At 38.3% G+C, this 18,895-nt stretch overlaps 1 protein-coding gene across 1 annotated transcript in view; it reads left to right on the forward strand.

Moving 5' to 3' along the window:
• The window catches only part of eys (eyes shut homolog), a 272,564-nt gene that overhangs the window by 217,150 nt on the left and 36,519 nt on the right, over positions 1–18,895 (forward strand). Inside the window, exons 41-42 of the mRNA XM_058058308.1 lie at positions 4,483–4,591; positions 13,235–13,455. Coding sequence (XP_057914291.1) covers positions 4,483–4,591; positions 13,235–13,455 — 330 coding nt within the window. The remainder of the gene's footprint in view (positions 1–4,482; positions 4,592–13,234; positions 13,456–18,895) is intronic.

Genomic DNA, 18,895 nt, shown 5'->3' on the forward strand with positions numbered 1-18,895 from the left:
AGACTGGACAGACGAAAAACTGCCAATACGGAGTTATTCCAACAAGTGAAAGAAAAACTTGGAGAAGCCGGTATCACGTGATGTTGATGTTTACGTTTTACTGGGCATGCCCTATTGACTATTCTGGTTGATTTTCACGGCGCATGTAGACAAGAGATTGGAATATTCCTTTCCATGGATACCATTGTTTCCCGAAAGGTGATTGGGAAAGAGAAAAAGTGGTGATGTAAAAACGTGGCTACTGTGGAGTGTCTGTGGTGTAAAGACTGGCAGAGCAATGTAATATTGGTCCGTGTGGCAACACCTACCTTGTTCCTCCCATAGACTTATTGATGCACGTGTGAGGTCGTGGTGACATTTTGGAACATTTTTGGTTAGTGGTGTGCCACAAGATTTTTACAACGTAAAAAACGTGCCGTGGCTCAAAAAAGGTTGAAAAACACTGGGCGAGACGACAATGTAGATGGACACCATAATGGATGGAACTGTGCAACAGACTCCGGTGTTGTAGCCGTCTACAATTATCATTGGATGGCGATCAGTCCAGGGCAGGGGTGGGCAAACTACGGCCCGGGGGCCACATCCGGCCCGCCAAGTGTTTCAATATGGCCCGCCTGTTTTTTCCAAATATTTCATTTGAACTCAACATACAACCTGGCATCGTGGCTTGGGACAACTTTTTGATGGTTGAGGTAGCTGCTTTATCGATTTCATTATTTGATGTGGTCTGTTGTTTACAAAATACTCCTGGAAAAAGGAGCACAAGCACAATAATAGTAATACAAATAATAATAATAATAATAATAATAATAATAATAATAATAATAATAATAATAATACTATTATATTAATATTGTTGTTAATAATATTAATATAATAATGGTAGTAATATTACAAAATACTCCTGGGAAAAGGAGCACAAGCACAATAATAGTAATACAAATAATAATAATAATAATAATAATAATAATAATAATGTTGTTGTCAATAATGATAATACTACTATTATATTAATATTGTTGTTAATAATATTAATATAATAATGGTATTATTATTAACAAAAATAATAATAATAATATAATAACATTACTATAACTAATAATAATAATTCTAATAAAAATAACAATAATAATAATAATAATACATTTAATTTCTAACTCACTTTACATCAAATAAATGATTTCAAAGTTCACATATAGCAGATTGCATGACACTTTTACATGTAAAATATGTGTAAAAATATAGGTGTAAAAATGGACTGTTACCTGTAAAATACTATATAATCCGCCCCGTCAATTTTGTTAAATCAATGCGGCCCGCGAGTCAAAAAGTTTGCCCACCCCTGGTCCAGGGTGTACCCCGCCTTTTGCCTGAAGACAGCTGGGATAGGCTCCAGCATACCTGCAACCCTAGTGAGGATAAGTGGTATAGAAAATGGATGGATGGATGTCGCTGCTTCATTGTTTTTCCTTCATCCCTGCTGTCCCCTATAAAGCTGATCTTTATATCAAACTTTTTCCATTGAGGGCCGCATACTGATAAGTCAAAGTATGCGGGAGGCATTTTGATATTTGTATATGTTTTTTTTTTAAACAAAACATACAGTATAATTAAAAACAAAACTTTGTGTCGTTATTTGGAAACTGTCAACATTCAAGCTTTTTTTCCTGTACATAGTTCCTTTATCTCTGTTTTCCCATTTTTGCTGGGGGTTTTTGTTTGATTATCTTTCTACCATATGCTCCAGCCCAATAAAGAAATGAGCTGCAGGCTGCCAATGGCCACCCCTGGTCTAATTGAAGATTTAAGAAACGCATTTGTTCTCACAGCTGTGCAGTTCAGAGCATTGGTTTGTAACTCTCAGGCATTGATACACTGACTGCTTATTAATGTATGAGTTATTGAATGATTAGCATTTAGTGTGTATGCAGCAGGGGACGGGTTAGTGTTTGTGAGGAAATACCACCATGAATTAGCAGTCCACTGGGGAAATATTTACCCACACAATTGTTCCTTCTCGTCAAGATGACAGCATTCTATTCACATGACGTCTGTTTATTTGACGCATTTGACAGCAGATTCCATCTGCTAATCTAGGACCCGAACCGTAGCACTCGAGTGGAGTCTTGTGTCTCTTTCTGGTTACACTGAACAGTTTTTCTTCTGTGATCGCTCTCTTTGTGGAGAAACAGCCAGTGTTCACGTTAAGTGTAGTTTAAATACAGTTCCGTGTAATTTTAGACTTCCATACAGGCCAGGCATATGTACCTGTATATGTTCTTCATGTTGCCTTTTTGTCACCTTTTGTTTCCTTTGTGCTTGTAAGTACCCGCACCTGCTCGTGCTTAATTAAATACTCTTGTTCTGCACGCCGCTTCTGTCTCTGCCTCCCCGGGGGGTCCGGCCCTCGACAGTGTATAACACAATGGTCAGTCTTTTTCCCTTTTAAAATAGAAAATATACAAAAAACAATATTTAAAGAAATGCTGTGGATTCAGAGCTTCACTCAGTGCATATAAATGCTAATAAATAATACATTGATTAATAATATTGCATAAATAAATCATAGAATATACAGCATAATAATAAAATACCTTGTACCACATACTGTATGTAACAATGATCACCTTCACAGTGCGGTTCTGCGGTCCACACGTCCCCTGCGAAGGAGAGTTACGTCAAGCAGGGATAACCAGTGAGTTGAATGCCCTGGGATGTCAAGTCATTGTCCAGCGTGGCTCTTAGGGGGAAATTGGGGAATTGGGGAAATCAACATAGTGACAGATTAGGAAGGGTCTTTATATTTGGTAATGGTTTAATTTCATTTGAACATGCATCAGATTCCAATTGAGTGCATCCCATAATCAGTTCCCAGTTTCACATGTCCAAAAGGAGTAGGAAGAAGCAAAGCTTATTAAATCCTACCCCTCCATCTGCTACTTTTACAATCAGTAACTGTTACATTTGTTCACTTCCTGCTTTCTATAATACAGTTTAAGGTTTTTTGTTGTTGTTGTTTTTTTTAATAATGCACCTTGTACCGAAGTACAAGGTTATATGAGCATCCAATGCCATAATGGGTACCATAGTGCGTGTCAATATAGTGATATATATAGCACATCATGACTGGTTCAAGACTCTTCATCCTTGTATTTTGTATTCATCCTTGCTGTATGACTTGATGTGCTTTGTTGAAATGTAATTATTGATGACTGAAAGCTTGGGATCTTTCATTGTCTAAAAAAAAAAAACCTCACCAAGCGGCTGTCAGTTTCAGATTCACCGTTTTAGATGTATTTTATGTTGTGATGGATTGGCTGCTGGAATGGGAGACGTCTTGTACTTTCATGGGTACTCTCAAAATGTCTACTAAAAAAGTTATTCTGCAATCAATGCCACCGGAAGAAGAAGGGGGGGGGGGGGGGGTGATCTCGATAGTTGGTCACAAGGGTGTGTCTATTAAACTATATAACTAACTTATTCTTTCCCTAGTCTTAGACCTCAAGAGACCTCCTTAAGTCAAGCTTAACCACCACCCAAAAATGGTGTATCTACCTACTATTGTATGTCCTCCTATTGTGAATCTGATCTTTGACCTCGACTTCTATGCTCTGATATGTCCAAGGATCAGAATCCAAACGACCTATGTGGAGAATATGACATTTTTGACTCGCTGATTTGCTTTGGTTTGTGTTTGGGCGAGATAATAAACTGAACAATGGTGCATTATGCTGCATCGTCTCTTAACAGAAGCATCTTTGAAGTGTGTGTGGCATCGCTTAAACAAGCTCATACATAATGCACACCCCTGCTATTGCATATTACTATGTGAGTATACAGCCAATGATAAATCGGAGAAAGGGGTTCGCTTGACTTTGCAAAAGCTGCCTTGTGACACAAGTAGACCAGCTACTTAACATTATGGCTGCAACATTAATGACTGGTACAAATGTATATTTCCCCGGAGATGCAAGGGGAGGGTCAAATGATAAAATTGTCCTCATACTCATTAGCTTTATTGTGTATACCTAGTTTGTGCCCCCCTTTGTAGCATGAATTAATCCTCAATGACATAATGAGCACCGGAGTGATCTTTTATTGGATGATGATGTGCTGCATGATGATAATGTTTGTTATGTATGTGATGATATTACACCTCAACATCATTACAGCACTTAAAACTAAATATTTTTTTTGCCTTGTTATTTTAAAAAGCTCTATTTTCGGTTGCCCCTTTGGGCTTTAGGCTGCAGTTTGGACTACAAATGCACCATTTCTTCCTGTACCCCGTCCAGCAGTGCTAACACTTTGTAGTAAACTAATGTGTATTATGTATACATAGCAACTTTATAGTATCGTCTCACATTAGCGGCTGCATTCCAGAACTGTTTCCGGCTCCACGATATTTTCCCACGTTGGATTTATTGTGTGATACGGTTGGGATGAGCCTCGTCCTCACTCTCTCTTCTCTTCTCTCACCAGATTCAGTCTGCCAGCCGGCAAACAAGCAGGGTCATGTATGATTGAAATTGCAGTAGATAATGGCCAGGCTCAGCATCTCCAGGAACCCGTGTCACAGAGCGTGTCAGAGGTAACCTGACCTTTCTGCACCTCCACCGCTTTTACAACCACTTGGGTTTTTTTCGTTGTTGTTGTTTTCATACTCCTGAGCCTTGATTGTGTCGGTATTTATGAATGTTTAAAATAGCTATCCTACAAGCTACGCTACAAATTCACAGTGTTAATTACATCAGCTTGGTCATTTGGTATGCATAGATTATTCAAAACAAAAACATGCTAGGTTAATTGGATATGAATGTGAGTGTGAATGGTTGTTTGTCTATATGTGCCCTGTGATTGGCTGGCCACCAGTCCAGCGTCCAAAGACAGCTGGGATAGGCTACAGCATGCCTGTGACCCTTGTGAGGAAAAGCGGTACCAAAAATAGATGGCAGATTCAGTATTAATAAACAGAATAATTCTGTAGTTATTAGCAAAAAAAAAATTTTTTTCCAAATATGAGTTTTAATATTATTAGATCCCTCAACATTAAAATGACACCCCTATAATAATGTTTCAATTCATCCCTTTCATTTGTCATATGCTTTAATATATATTTTGAATAGTTTTCAGCATGTAAAACTATAAAAACAGATTAAATGGATTTACATTATTTCTTATGGGAACAGTTGATTCGGTTGGAGTACCTTCTGGTTTCTACCACCACCACCACCTTCCTGTTTGCCGTCACATCAAGAATCACGTTTTCAATGAAAGAGAAAGTCACCATAAATGTTCAATTATTCCCTTCATTCATCATTTATGTAATTCTATGCATTTCAAATTATTTTCTACAAAAACGTGCTTTGTGTTAACATGATTGGATTTGGTACAAATTAATTGTATTGTATTTACAGTATTTCTTATGGGAAAAGGTATTCAGAGTACCTTTAGAGTACCTTTCAGTCAAAGCTACTGGATCAAATGATTGACGATAGCTAAGGTTCCACTGTGTGGTGTAAAGTTTGAATTGCAATAATTTATTTTTCCTTTATTTGGGCAAATATATGAATCATTACAGTGCATTTCTTACATCAATCAAAATATAACTTTCCATTATTTACATTTGTATTCAACTATATGATCACAAGCCCAAAAGGAGTAGGCTGAAGCAAAAGCTTATAAATGCCTACCCCTTTTTGCAAGATATAATCATGTTCATGCCACTGTCTTGTTTCCCCTCTTATTATTATCATTGTAATATTATTATTATTATCATTATCATTATTGTTATAATCTTTATCATTATTACCATCATTATAATCATCATTAATATTACCATTTTCATCATTATAGTTAAAAATTTTGTGATTTTTTATTTTTAATTGTTTAATTTTACAGACTTCATTGCTTCTTGAGTGCTGTATCATTTCATCTGTTATTTTCTGAAATCCGCAGTCTTTGTGTGTCAATTTATTAGCCCACTTTTTTGCGACATTTACTTATCATTTTCTGGATTGCATGTGTCTAATCTTATGCATTAAAAAACAAGAACTTGAGACTGTGTCTGGACAGGTGACCAACCCAAACATCAGTATCTTCTTGTTAAACCCTACCTGAGGTTTTTAGACGTGTTTATTAGTTTGTGTGTGTCTTGTGCATTAGGAAGCAAGGTTTTAGGTCTGTGCTCAAACCAATTTTTGAAGCAATGATGTCTTGCTGTCCGTTATTACTATTTTTTGTAAAGTAATAATTAATAATAATAATAATAATAATAATAATAATAATAATGATAATGATAATGATAATAATAATAATAATAATAATAATAATAATAATAATAATAATAATAATAATAATAATAAGAAGAAGAAGAAGAAGAAGAAGAAGAAGAAGAAGAAGAAGAAGAAGAAGAAGAAGAAGAAGAAGAAGAAGAAGAAGAAGAAGAAGAAGAAGAAGAAGAAGAAGAAGAAGAAGAAGAAGAAGAAGAAGAAGAAGAAGAAGAAGAAGAAGAAGAAGAAGAAGAAGAAGAAGAAGAAGAAGAAGAAGAAGAAGAAGAAGAAGAAGAAGAAGAAGAAGAAGAAGAAGAATTCTATATTTATGTATGTTAGCCTAGGTACCTCTAACAATTTATAGTTACAAAGGTATTAAGGTAATATTCTTACATTTCTCATATCAGTCAATCAGAGATTCCAGCAGAGATGACAAGACAGTAGAATGATCACTATTAAAATACCATTCCCACACTATTAAAATACCATTCCCACACTATTAAAATACCATTCCCAAGTTTACTGATATTGAAAACATTATTCTTGTCTTTGATTTTTATTCGAAAAAAACAAAACATCTCCTGAAAAAGAGAGATCCTCTTATCGTCCCCACCATGACGACCTTAAACGCCACGCCTACGTGTCATTCTTACAAAGTACAGCATGCTGTGAAATGGAGGACGAAAAAAGTACTTTTTGAAAATACATTGATTTGAAGGGAAAACTGCAAATTGTATGTCGAGTTTCAGGAACCTGCTTTTCTAAAAACTAAATGGATTTTCTATTTCATGAACTGCGGTTTATGATTGACCATTTGTGTCTAAATGACTGCTGTAAAGATGCAAACAGGACTCCTACTTCTGCTTATGTTGCATTGTTTAACAAGCAATGAAGGTAATGAAGGTAGCACCGGGCTGCTCGTCTTAGACGAGTCTGGCTCATTTGTTTGATGAACAAAACCCATATTTAATTTTAAGTGAATAATTTTCTTCTTTCAAATGCACATAAAGGATCCCAACCTTCCCACAGGCTCAATAAGCTATGTACACCCCCCACCCCTCAACGTGATTTATGGTTTTCTAATTTAAGATTTATTTTATTTTTTAATAGCATATCCATTACATCGCTGCTTGTTTGCTACAATATTTTGACCCAGTGGTTGCTCGTAAATCATTGCATATAACAGCGTGACCATATTTTGTTTACTGAAAACCAGGACACTCGGTCCGGCAAAGAGATACTCAAATGGTGCTGATGATATGATAATACGATGTTCATTCAAATATGGGGCTTACATATATAACCAAAGAAAATTCTAATAAACTTATCAGAGGTTACCAAGCATGGTTAATTTGATAAGTGTCAATAGTGCAAGGATAACTTTAAAATCTCTAGAATGAAATAACCACAGAAATAATGCCTCTAATGTCTTGGAAAAATCGGCCTGTAAGAAAATAATTGTTTTCAAACAAAGTTTTCAAGTTGGGCTGCACGGTTGGCGAGTGGTTAGCGTCGAGGCCGGTTTCCTCCCACATTCTAAAAACATGTTAGTTTAATTGGCGCCTCCAAATTGCCCATAGGTATGAATGTGAGTGTGAATGGTTGTTTGTCTATATGTGCCCTGTGATTGGCTGGCCACCAGTCTAGGGTGGACCCCGCCTCTCGGTCGAAGATAGCTGGGATAGGCTCCAGCATCCCTGCGACCATCGTGAGGATATCACAGAAAATGGATGGATGGATGTTTTCAAGTCTTACTGGACAAATAAATAACCAAAAAAATGTGAATTATCAGAACCTGGGCCCCCATCTATAAAAATAAAATCTGGCTAAAAGTCCGCCGATGCCAGAAAGCCAAAATGTGCGCATAGGGACAAAAAATTCAGACCTATAAAAAGTGGGGTACACATTCCAACTTGAGAAGTCTGCATACGTAACTCCGCCTCTAGTCACGCCTTTTCCACATCTCCACTTCACCACAGACGGTCAGTACAGAGTAACTCATGAATGGAACATGGCGTCCATATTTAAAGAGGCTTGATTGCATTGCAAAAAATAATAATAATTACATCAAATCAGCATGCAATGTTGAGTCCACTTGGAACAGAGGTAGGGAACCTATGGCTCGGGAGCCAGGTAGGGCTCTTTTGATGACTGTATCTGGCTCTCAAGTGTTTCTTACCACAATAAAAATGTATTTTTGCTAACATTTTAAAGTAAACATCACAGAAATGACTGTTAAAAATAATATTCAAAATCAACAACTTTCTTATGCATTTTAATTTGTCCATCTATTTTCTACTGCAATACGGCCAACCATATCTATCTTTCCTGATAATATTTTCCAGGTCAAACACCATAACTCGATTATTACTGGGTAATGCGGTAGTCTACCTCGGTCATTGAGATGTCAACATGTAAATGTAAACTTTCCTCCTTTAGTCAAATAGTCACCTAGCTAAAGCTGCAGAACCAAGCCTTCTGGCAAAGATGGCCAAAAGAATGAAATATACTGAGTACGGTGCAAAACCATGCAGCAGCAGAAGTTGTATTAATGGCAACAAGTATTAGATTTATTATTAGACACTGCGCTGCTCACAAAAGTGTGCTGGCCACACCCCATTGGCGTGGGGTAGTGTGCCTGGTCTACGTAATTAGAGCCCATTATATCTAAAACTGTTGGTCTTACATAAAAATGCACACATTTTATTGCATTCAATGTTTAAAAAAATGTATATGGCTCTCACAGATACACATTTTAAAATATCTGGCCTTCATGGCTCTCGTAGCCAAAAAGGTTCCCGACCCCTGACTTAGAACCTCATGCATATTACATTATTGTATATGCTTCGGATGAACTCATCTCACAAACACAAAAAACACACTTAAAGGCATTGTGATGTCCTTCCATGCCACTTCCTTCTCACCATACCGCTTCAAACAATGCATTTTTTCTGACTGCATCAAGTCGACATCCCGAAAGATCATTTAGTATTAAGCCTCATTGCCGTCCTTCTAAAGCACAACCATGGAGTCATGATGAATGATATTTTGGAAGTCATAAAAACTTCAATGAGACAAGTTCAGACAGTCCATGTTGGCAACTTTCCTTTCAAAGAAATGCATCAATTCCCACAATGTTTTTTTTTTTTTTTTTGTCGAGAAAGATGTTCATCGTCAACAAATGCCTCACATTTTTGCTGTTGCTTAGACTGAGAAGAAATACACAGCAAGGACGAATCTTCAAAGATGTGTTTTTATTGTTGGTGACATTCTGGCACCCAAAGCAACTATTCTGCCATTTCAAAGCAACAACACACTGAAATGCAGCAATATTTTAACAATATTGTAGATCGTCTTTTAATTATTTGTTCATTTCACTTAAATTACCTTTCTCTACCGCCGCTATTTACTTTATTTCATGCATAGAAGCATCAATGTTTTGGCGTGCATTATTTGATTCATTCATTCATTTTCTACCGCTCTTTCCTCACAAGGGTCGCGGGGGTGCTGGAGCCTATCCCAGCTGTCTTGGGGCCAGAGGTCGCCAGCCAATCACAGGGCACATATAGACAAACAACCATTCACACTCACATTCATACCTATGGACAATTTGGAGTGGCTAATTAACCTAGCATGTTTTTGGAATGTGGGAGGAAACCGGAGTACCCGGAGAAAACCCACGCATGCACGGGGGAGAACATGCAAACTCCACACAGAGATGGCTGAGGGTGGAATTGAACCCTGGTCTTCTAGCTGTGAGGCTTGCACGCTAAACACTCGACCACTGTGCGCATTATTCGATTGTATTGAAAATAAAATGTTAATGCCTAGAGATAAAGACAGGGTTGTATCTGCATTACCTCGGCTAACTGTTGTGTGTAGGATGACAAAGAATCCTGGTAAAAACATCTGCTCCATCTTCATTCCCGGAATGCAGATGTTTCAAAAATAAGAATGTGCTGTGTTGTACTGGGAAGCAACTGGTTTTAGTATTTGTGTAAAAGGATGTTATGGAAAAAATGTATGAGTGATCAAGTAGAAACTATTTGGAAAGAGCAGGTCAATTTGTGGAACATTTTATGAGGTGCAACATCATCATACCAAATATTAGGATAAATAGGCAGCCACTTTATTCATCTGCAAGAGGAATTCACATTGCCAGCAGCTCTGCAAAAATGCCATAATAAATCCTAACACTAAAAACTTAAAAATACAACAATGCGAGATAGGACAGACAATAAAAATAAGAATAAATAAATAAATAACTTCCATAGGGATGAGCCAGATACTCATTGTGGACTCATTTATTCATTACTTTTCTACCGCTTATCCTCACGAGGGTCACAGGCGTGCTGGAGCCTATCCCAGCTGTCTTCGGTCGAGAAGCGGGGTACACCCTGGACTGGTCGCCAGCCAATCACAGGGCACATATAGACAAACAACCATTCACACTCACATTCATACCTATGGACAATTTGGAGTCACCAATTAACCTAGCATGTTTTTGGAATGTGGGAGGAAACCGGAGTACCCGGAGAAAACCCACACCTGCACGGGGGAGAACATGCAAACTCCACACAGAGATGGCCGAGGGTGGAATTGAACTCGGGTCTCCAAGCTGTGAGGCCTGCATGCTAACCACTCATCCGCCGTGCAGCCCATTGTAGACTCATTATAGGAAAACGCATTTTTTCCAAGTACAAGCATGAAACGAGAACAGTTCACCATTATCCGTAATCGTGATGACGGAAAATCCCCCATTATGTATTTGACCGCCCCGCCCCGCCCCGCCCCGCCCCTCCCTGTGTCTGTGTGTCTGGGCTGTTCAGTACGAGCATTTCACTCGCTATATGCTCCAAGAAATAAGAGAAAATGAAAAGCGATTATGTTTTTCAACCCTTTTATTCACATTTTGCTCTTGAAATGATTCCATACAAAGTGAATCAAACTTCTGCATCTGTCTATAAATCTCGTACAACTTTTGAGCTCCCTTCTGGCCTGGTTCCCATGGCAACACGCCCTGCCCTGGACTTCGTCCTTGGGATTCTGGAATTTTCTCATTAAATCTCTTCCAGCAATATCCTGACTCCTCAACTCTTATCTTAGGATGAATACCCTAACTTTATGGTCTTTATGCGTGGCTCTGTGAGATCTCTGCACCCCACTTTATGACTCTACTATTGTATTCTATACAAGTACTAAAGGTAGTCATAATTACACAGCAGAAAATAGATATTTTATTGTGTATTGAGCCTGCAAATATATAACTAACAGGCTCCTTCATATGTCACATTCATATGTATCATATTAACGGTATTCTGATTACCAATTATAAAGTGCATTCACAATAGTTCAGTTTTCACAAATGGTCAAGCGTGATAAAAAACAGAGATGAAAACACAATACACAATACAATACAAATACCGAATGTTATTGAGCAGGGGTCGGGAACCTTTTTGGCTAAGAGAGCCATGAAGGCCAGATATTTTAAAATGTGTATCTGTGAGAGCCATATACATTTTTTTAAACATTGAATGCAATAAAATGTGTGCATTTTTATGTAAGACCAACAGTTTTAGATATAATGGGCTCTAATTACGTAGACCAGGCACACTACCCCACGCCAATGGGGTGTGGCCAGTACACTTTCGTGAGCAGCGCAGTGTCTAATAATAAATCAAATACTTGTTGCCATTAATACAACTTCTGCTGCTGCATGGTTTTGCACCGTACTCAGTATATTTCATTCTTTTGGCCATCTTCGTCAGAAGGCTTAGTTCTGCAGCTTTAGCTAGGTGACTATTTGACTAAAGGAGGAAAGTTTACATTTACATGTTGACATCTCAGTGATCGAGGTAGACTACAGCATTACCCAGTAATAATCAAGTTTTGGTGTTTGACCTGGAAAATATCATCAGGAAAGATAGATATGGTTGGCCGTATTGCAGTAGAAAATAGATGGACGAATTAAAATGCATAAGAAAGTTGTTTATTTTGAATATTATTTTTAACAGTCATTTCCGTGATGGTTTACTTTAAAATGTTAGCAAAAATACATTTTTATTGTGGTAAGAAACGCTTGAGAGCCAGATACAGTCATCAAAAGAGCCCTACCTGGCTCCCGAGCCATAGGTTCCCTACCTCTGTTATTGAGGATGATTTACAAACCGTTATAGCCAATTACATCAACCGAGAAGGCTATATTTATTAAGGATATTTGAGGATAATACTATTTATATGACGTGTTTGTCACCAATGAGACTGATGTGTGATAGGAAGCATTAGGGAATGCTGTTTCTGCAGCCCTCGTTCACATTTAGTAGTTTAGTTTAGTTTAGTTTAGTTTAGTTTAGTTTAGTTTAGTTTAGTTTAGTTTAGTTTAGTTTAGTTTAGTTTAGTTTAGTTTAGTTTAGTTTAGTTTAGTTTAGTAATAGCATTCATTCCAATGGATTCTGCCCAATTACCTTCACGTTAAAGACGGTTGGCTAGCAGGATGTCATCTTTATTGATTGGTTATTTTTTTCTTGTTTATATATTGTGTGGGGCGGCACGGCGGTCTAGTGGTTCATGCGCAGACCTCACAGCTAGGAGACCAGGGTTCAATTCCACCCTCGGCCATCTCTGTGTGGAGTTTGCATGTTCTCCCCGTGCATGCGTGGGTTTTCTCCGGGTACTCCGGTTTCCTCCCACATTCCAAAAACATGCTAGGTTAATTGATGACTCCAAATTGTCCATAGGTATGAATGTGAGTGTGAATGGTTGTTTGTCTATATGTGCCCTGTGATTGGCTGGCCACCAGTCCAGGGTGTACCCCGTCTCTCGCCTGAAAGCAGCTGGGATAGGCTCCAGCACCCCCTCGTGAGGAAAAGCGGTAGAAAATGAATGAATATATTGTGTGTTTTTGTGTGATTTAATAAACAATATTTGTGATGACTGGCTGGCCACTTTTTTTTTTTCCACAGAGAACATTTGGGCCTATTTTTCTTGGCGATGTTTCCTCCCACTGGGATCTGCCTGACGAACTTGCAAAAAAAACAAGATTTATTGGATGTATCAGGCAACTTCAGGTCAACTCAAAGGAGATATTCCTGGTGGGGGAGGCCGTGAGAGGGAGGAACATCGAGAACTGTGACCCACCAGTTTGTCAGCACCTGCCCTGTTGGAATGGAGGAACCTGTGTCAGGTACTTTTTTAACCAATCCAAGTTTCTTTAAAAGTAAAATCTACTCTGCAAACAATGTAAAATATGAATTTAAATGGAAAATATGTATTTATTATGGAAATGTGACTACTTTATGATGTTTTAACAATTATACGTGTCCTTGTGACGTTTCAAAAACCTCCTTCCTGGTGGTCATGACCTCTGTTTTTGTTTAATGTTGAATATTTACGCTGGCATTCTCCGGCTAGCGTACAATATGGCGTGCGTCTTGTCGTGTCATTAATACACTGCATGAGTCCAATCCTGTTCTTAAAGGGGACCTATTGTGCTTTTTCCATTTTTCTCACCTATATGTTGTATTCTCGTGTTAAACGATGCCTACAGGTCAGATAATGAGGTTCAGCCTTTTGGAATTGAGCCCTGAAAGACGTTTTGGATGGCTCTACATCAGGGGTGCTCATTAAGTCGATCGCGAGCTACCGATTGATCGCGGAGGTGGTACTGGTCGATCGCTGGTCGATCGCGGCGTGACATTAAAAAAATATCATCCCAGCATCAATGCTGTCACTTGATTGACATACAGGGCAGCCATTCAGATGACAACTGAATGTTGCCCTTCGGGCGACCAATCAAATCAAACAACGTCTCTAAGTGCAGCAGAACTTACGATGTCAGCCTATCATCCATCCCCGTTACTTGATTGACATACAGGACAACCAGTCAGATGACAACTGAATTTTGACCTTTAGGTCACCGCTCATGCGTAAACAACGATGCAAAGTGCTAAGCTAGTCGGCGAATTGCGAGATTTTAAAGCCCTCGCTAAAGTTTATGGTCACTAAAATGAGTGAAGGAGCTGGACCAAGTAAAAAGGCAAAAACTGGACCAAGTAAAAAGGCAAAAAACATATCACTTCCATACGGATATGGAATATTATACGGATATTATGATACGGATATTATCCATGACTGATAAACATTTGGAAGTGTGCTTGAGGCTGGCTATCAGCAGCTACTGTCCGGACTATGCATCCCTGGCTGGTTCAATTCAGTGCAAGTCATCAAAGTAAACTCAGGTAATTACAAAAAATGTTAATAGTTAATTATGTGTGTTTTGCAATATTGGCTCATTTGGTTATGTAAGGTACATCAACATACATTGTACGTACAAATAATCCTCAATACATTTGAAAATAAATAGATGTTTTGCATTTTTGTAGTGGGTAGATCATTTTGACTCGGTCATTTTAAAAGTAGCTCGCATGCTGAAAAAGTGTGAGCACCCCTGGTCTACATGTTTGGTTTTACAGAGTAGAACACTGAGTCTTACTGACGTCAATGCGATCCGGACTTCCTTATATGGGTATGCAGTAAACACGGACGCACATATGAACGAATAAATTATGTCAACAAAGGTTTAACTGTATATGTACTGTAAAATAGTACAATATGGGACATTTCAGCAAAAATAGTATTCGGTACACAGACGACCCAATTAATACCAATTAGGATCAGCATTGAAATGTACACCTTTTATATTTGTAGGATAGTATGAAAGTCTTTCACTTTTAATTGCGAATCCCTTCTCCCGATACAGAAAGGTGAAACAAGTGAAAGGTTAAATTAATTTCCTGGGCTGGACTAAATGTGAGATCTAATCTGACTTCCTCTTTAGCCAGTTTAGCTCATCAGAACACAATCACACCTCACTTACCAGCAATTTTGACCCTCTTTATAAGTCTGCACGGACGACATATGATGCTCTTTCCCCTTGGCTAATCCAGAAAATAGCTGCTGCAAATGACTTGTTCATTGTGTTATGACACTCTCAATTAACAGTTGCATTTGTTCAACAGGAAATGAAAGAGAGCACCCTGAGTATTGTGATAGGAAAGGCTCGGAGAAAAACCAATTAGGATATGGTAGCGGTGTGGTTCCATTGGCTTGTCATATGTTGAAACGGAGGTCTCGCAATTATCCTTGTGTGCTGAATACACATTAATGCAGGTGTTTCTTGTACAACACGACACACAGAGGTCATTCAGAGTCCAATATGAGGGCTCTATAGAGCGCTCGTATTTGCCTTTGGTTCAACTGCTATGACACAATAGGATGGAGGGATGGTGAAGTGTCGCTTCTCGGTGGCCTTGTAGGTATATTAGGATTTTTAGTGGCGTCAATGTGAGATGCCGGAAGAAGACATTATGATATGTGGCATACATGATATTTAAAACTCATATCTGGCATATCTGTGCCTTGGACCCCAGATTAACCATAATTAATATGAGCAGTAATCGCTCGTCTTTCATGGTTAATTGGTTTCAGATCCGACCGTGATGAAGTGAATTTCTGCAAAGTTGGATTCCTTATTTAGAAATGGTATATTTTTTAACACTATTTGAGCTCTCTAGACATTAAATAACGCCACTATAGTCAGGCTTACACTCATATTATCCGATATTTTTGTTAATACTTGGGTCGTTTATATTGTTTATTTTTCTATATTGTGTATTTTGTACTGCTTAACTGATTCTGTACTCTTGCTGCTGTGCAATACAAATTTCCCCACTGAGGGACGAATAAAGGCAAATCTTAATCTTAATATATTGTAGTAGACACCATAAGAGTAAATAAACCACTTAAGACATATGGTAAATATGACAGTGTCTCACTGGTATAGATGTGTTGGTGGTGAGAGGACAGGAAGTGACGTCGGCACTTCAGAGTTTAGTTTTAGCTTGCCCATGTTTTTATTATAGATAATATAGCCTGTCGTTTTGGTGATTTGTATATCTCACTGACCTTTGAATGTGTCTTCTGGATGCCTTATATCTGTATTTTACTTCATTTTGCCATTGTTATGCTTGAAAATGTTATATTCAGGCAAATAAATGTGTAAAATCTGCTTCAATATGTTTTGTTCAATATTTTACTAAGAGGCTACATGCAACTATAAAACAGCATGATTTATTAATTTATGTATTTTTGGAAAACAATTTGAACCATGTAGTAGGGGTGTGACTCTCAGCAATGAGGACGATTCGATACACATCTCGATGCACTGCGATACGATACATGGAATTTTCTGGCGATACAATGCGATAAAAATGTAGTTCAAATCAATGCGATCCGATATGATATGATGCAATTTCTTGCGATATGATGCAATTCAACATGATGCAAATAAGCAAAGGAAAAAATGGAACTTGTTGCAGGGACGGACAAATAGCTCCTGGACAATTTAGAAAGCAGCGGAAGATCATTCTTCTGACCTTGCTTGGTTTTTCCCCGGTGTCCGACGAGGAACTAGACAGGGAGGTGGCGGTAGACTTGTCCGTGTTGTGGTGTCCCCTTTTTAAGGGGGTCTGCATGTTTGTAGTGCTGCCGTTGTACTGCATTCTTTGCAAATGACGGACATTTTGTCGAGCTTTTCGCCGTTCTTTGCGAATCTATCGTGTTTCCAAACATACCATTTAAACGTTGCGGGGGGGGCGGGGTTAAATATAGAAACTTCCTCGCTGCTGCTTGCGTGCGAACGTCCATGCTGTTCTACTAGTAGTTGTATGTGCCTCACGGCTTCCGTCCGTATTCAATACAAAAGGCAAAATAATGATTCGGCATTCATTGCACTTGGGGTAAAGTTGAACATTAATAAAACTGCGCTTGCATCGGATTTTATGCATTCCCTATTAAACGCATCGAGATTAATCTAGATTTCACCCGTTAATTGCATCCATACCCAGTGAATGAGCCAATACACTCGCATCGCACACATGCGAATCCATGTATGGATTAATATTGCTTGTTTTCCACATCCTTACCGCGTAGTGGTGAGGGATAACCATACTATAAAAACATAAATCCATACACATATAGATGGAAGATACCGATTTAGCTTCATGGGCTCTCTGTGAAGCAACACTAATTCATACAGACACGGTGTTAAAGACAGCATGTCAGGTTTGTTTAAGCAACAATATGCAAGAATTTGACCTGAAAGATAACAGCTTCAAAGCATTTTGATGATTCACTGCCTTGTAAAAACAACAACAGCATCTTTGTCATTGGCAAACCTAGATGGCCAATTTTACTTTTAGCTTAAAGATGCAGACTGTAGAACAGGGGTCGGGAACCTTTTTGGCTACAAGAGCCATGAAGACCAGATATTTTAAAATGTGTATCTGTGAGAGCCATATACATTTTTTTAAACATTGAATGCAATAAAATGTGTGCATTTTTATGTAAGACCAACAGTTTTAGATATAATGGGCTCTAATTACGTAGACCAGGCACACTACCCCACGCCAATGGGGTGTGGCCAGCACACTTTCGTGAGCAACGCAGTGTCTAATAATAAATCAAATACTTGCTGCCATTAATGCAACTTCTGCTGCTGCATGGTTTTGCACCGTACTCAGTATATTTCATTCTTTTGGCCATCTTCGTCAGAAGGCTTAGTTCTGCAGCTTTAGCTAGGTGACTATTTGACTAAAGGAGGAAAGTCTACATTTACATCTTAATGACCGAGGTAGACTACAGCATTACCCAGTAATAATCGAGTTTTGGTGTTTGACCTGGAAAATATCATCAGGAAAGATAGATATTGTCGGCCGTATTGCAGTAGAAAATAGATGGACGGAAAATGCATAAGAAAGTTGTTGATTTTGAATATTATTTTTAACAGTGATTTCTGTGATGTTTACTTTAAAATGTTAGCAAAAATACATTTTTATTGTGGTAAGAAATGCTTGAGAGCCAGATACAGTCATCAAAAGAGTCCTACCTGGCTCCCGAGCCATAGGTTCCCTACCTCTGCTGTAGAAAGTCATGGTGTAAAATACCGTATTTTCCGCACTATACGGCACACCATGTTATAAGGCGCACCTTCAATGAATTATATATTTTAAAACTTTTTGCATACATAAGGCGCACCGCATTATAAGGCGCTACAGTAGAGGCTGTAGTTACGTTATGCAACCATTAGATGGTGCCGCGCTAAAGGGAATGTCAACAAAACAGTCAGATAGGTCAGTCAAACTTTATTAATAGATATCAAACAAGCTTTCCACAACTCCATTCACTCCCAAAATGAATAAACAGCTGTTTTATTATTTTCTCTGAGGTAAAGCATTTCTTTAACATCTTTGAACAACAGTAAGGCATAACATTTTACTTTTCCTCCATTTAGTCAACACGCAAAAAACCGTCTGATACTGTTATGGTAAATTAAACGTTAGCGCAATCGCAATATAGTGACACGGAAACTTTGTTTAGTCTTCTTTACTCGACGCAGCTCATCCTCATGCTTCCTCCACTTCCGCACCATCGATTCATTCATGTTAAACTCTCTTGCTGCTGCTCTATTTCCGTGTTCTACTGCGTGACTGATCGCCTTGAGTTTAAACTCTGCGTTGTAAGCATGTCTCTTAATAGGAGCCATTTCAGGGTCTTTATACAAACGC

This window comes from Doryrhamphus excisus, chromosome 20 (assembly GCF_030265055.1).
Source record: "Doryrhamphus excisus isolate RoL2022-K1 chromosome 20, RoL_Dexc_1.0, whole genome shotgun sequence".
Taxonomy (NCBI): Eukaryota; Metazoa; Chordata; class Actinopteri; order Syngnathiformes; family Syngnathidae; genus Doryrhamphus; species Doryrhamphus excisus.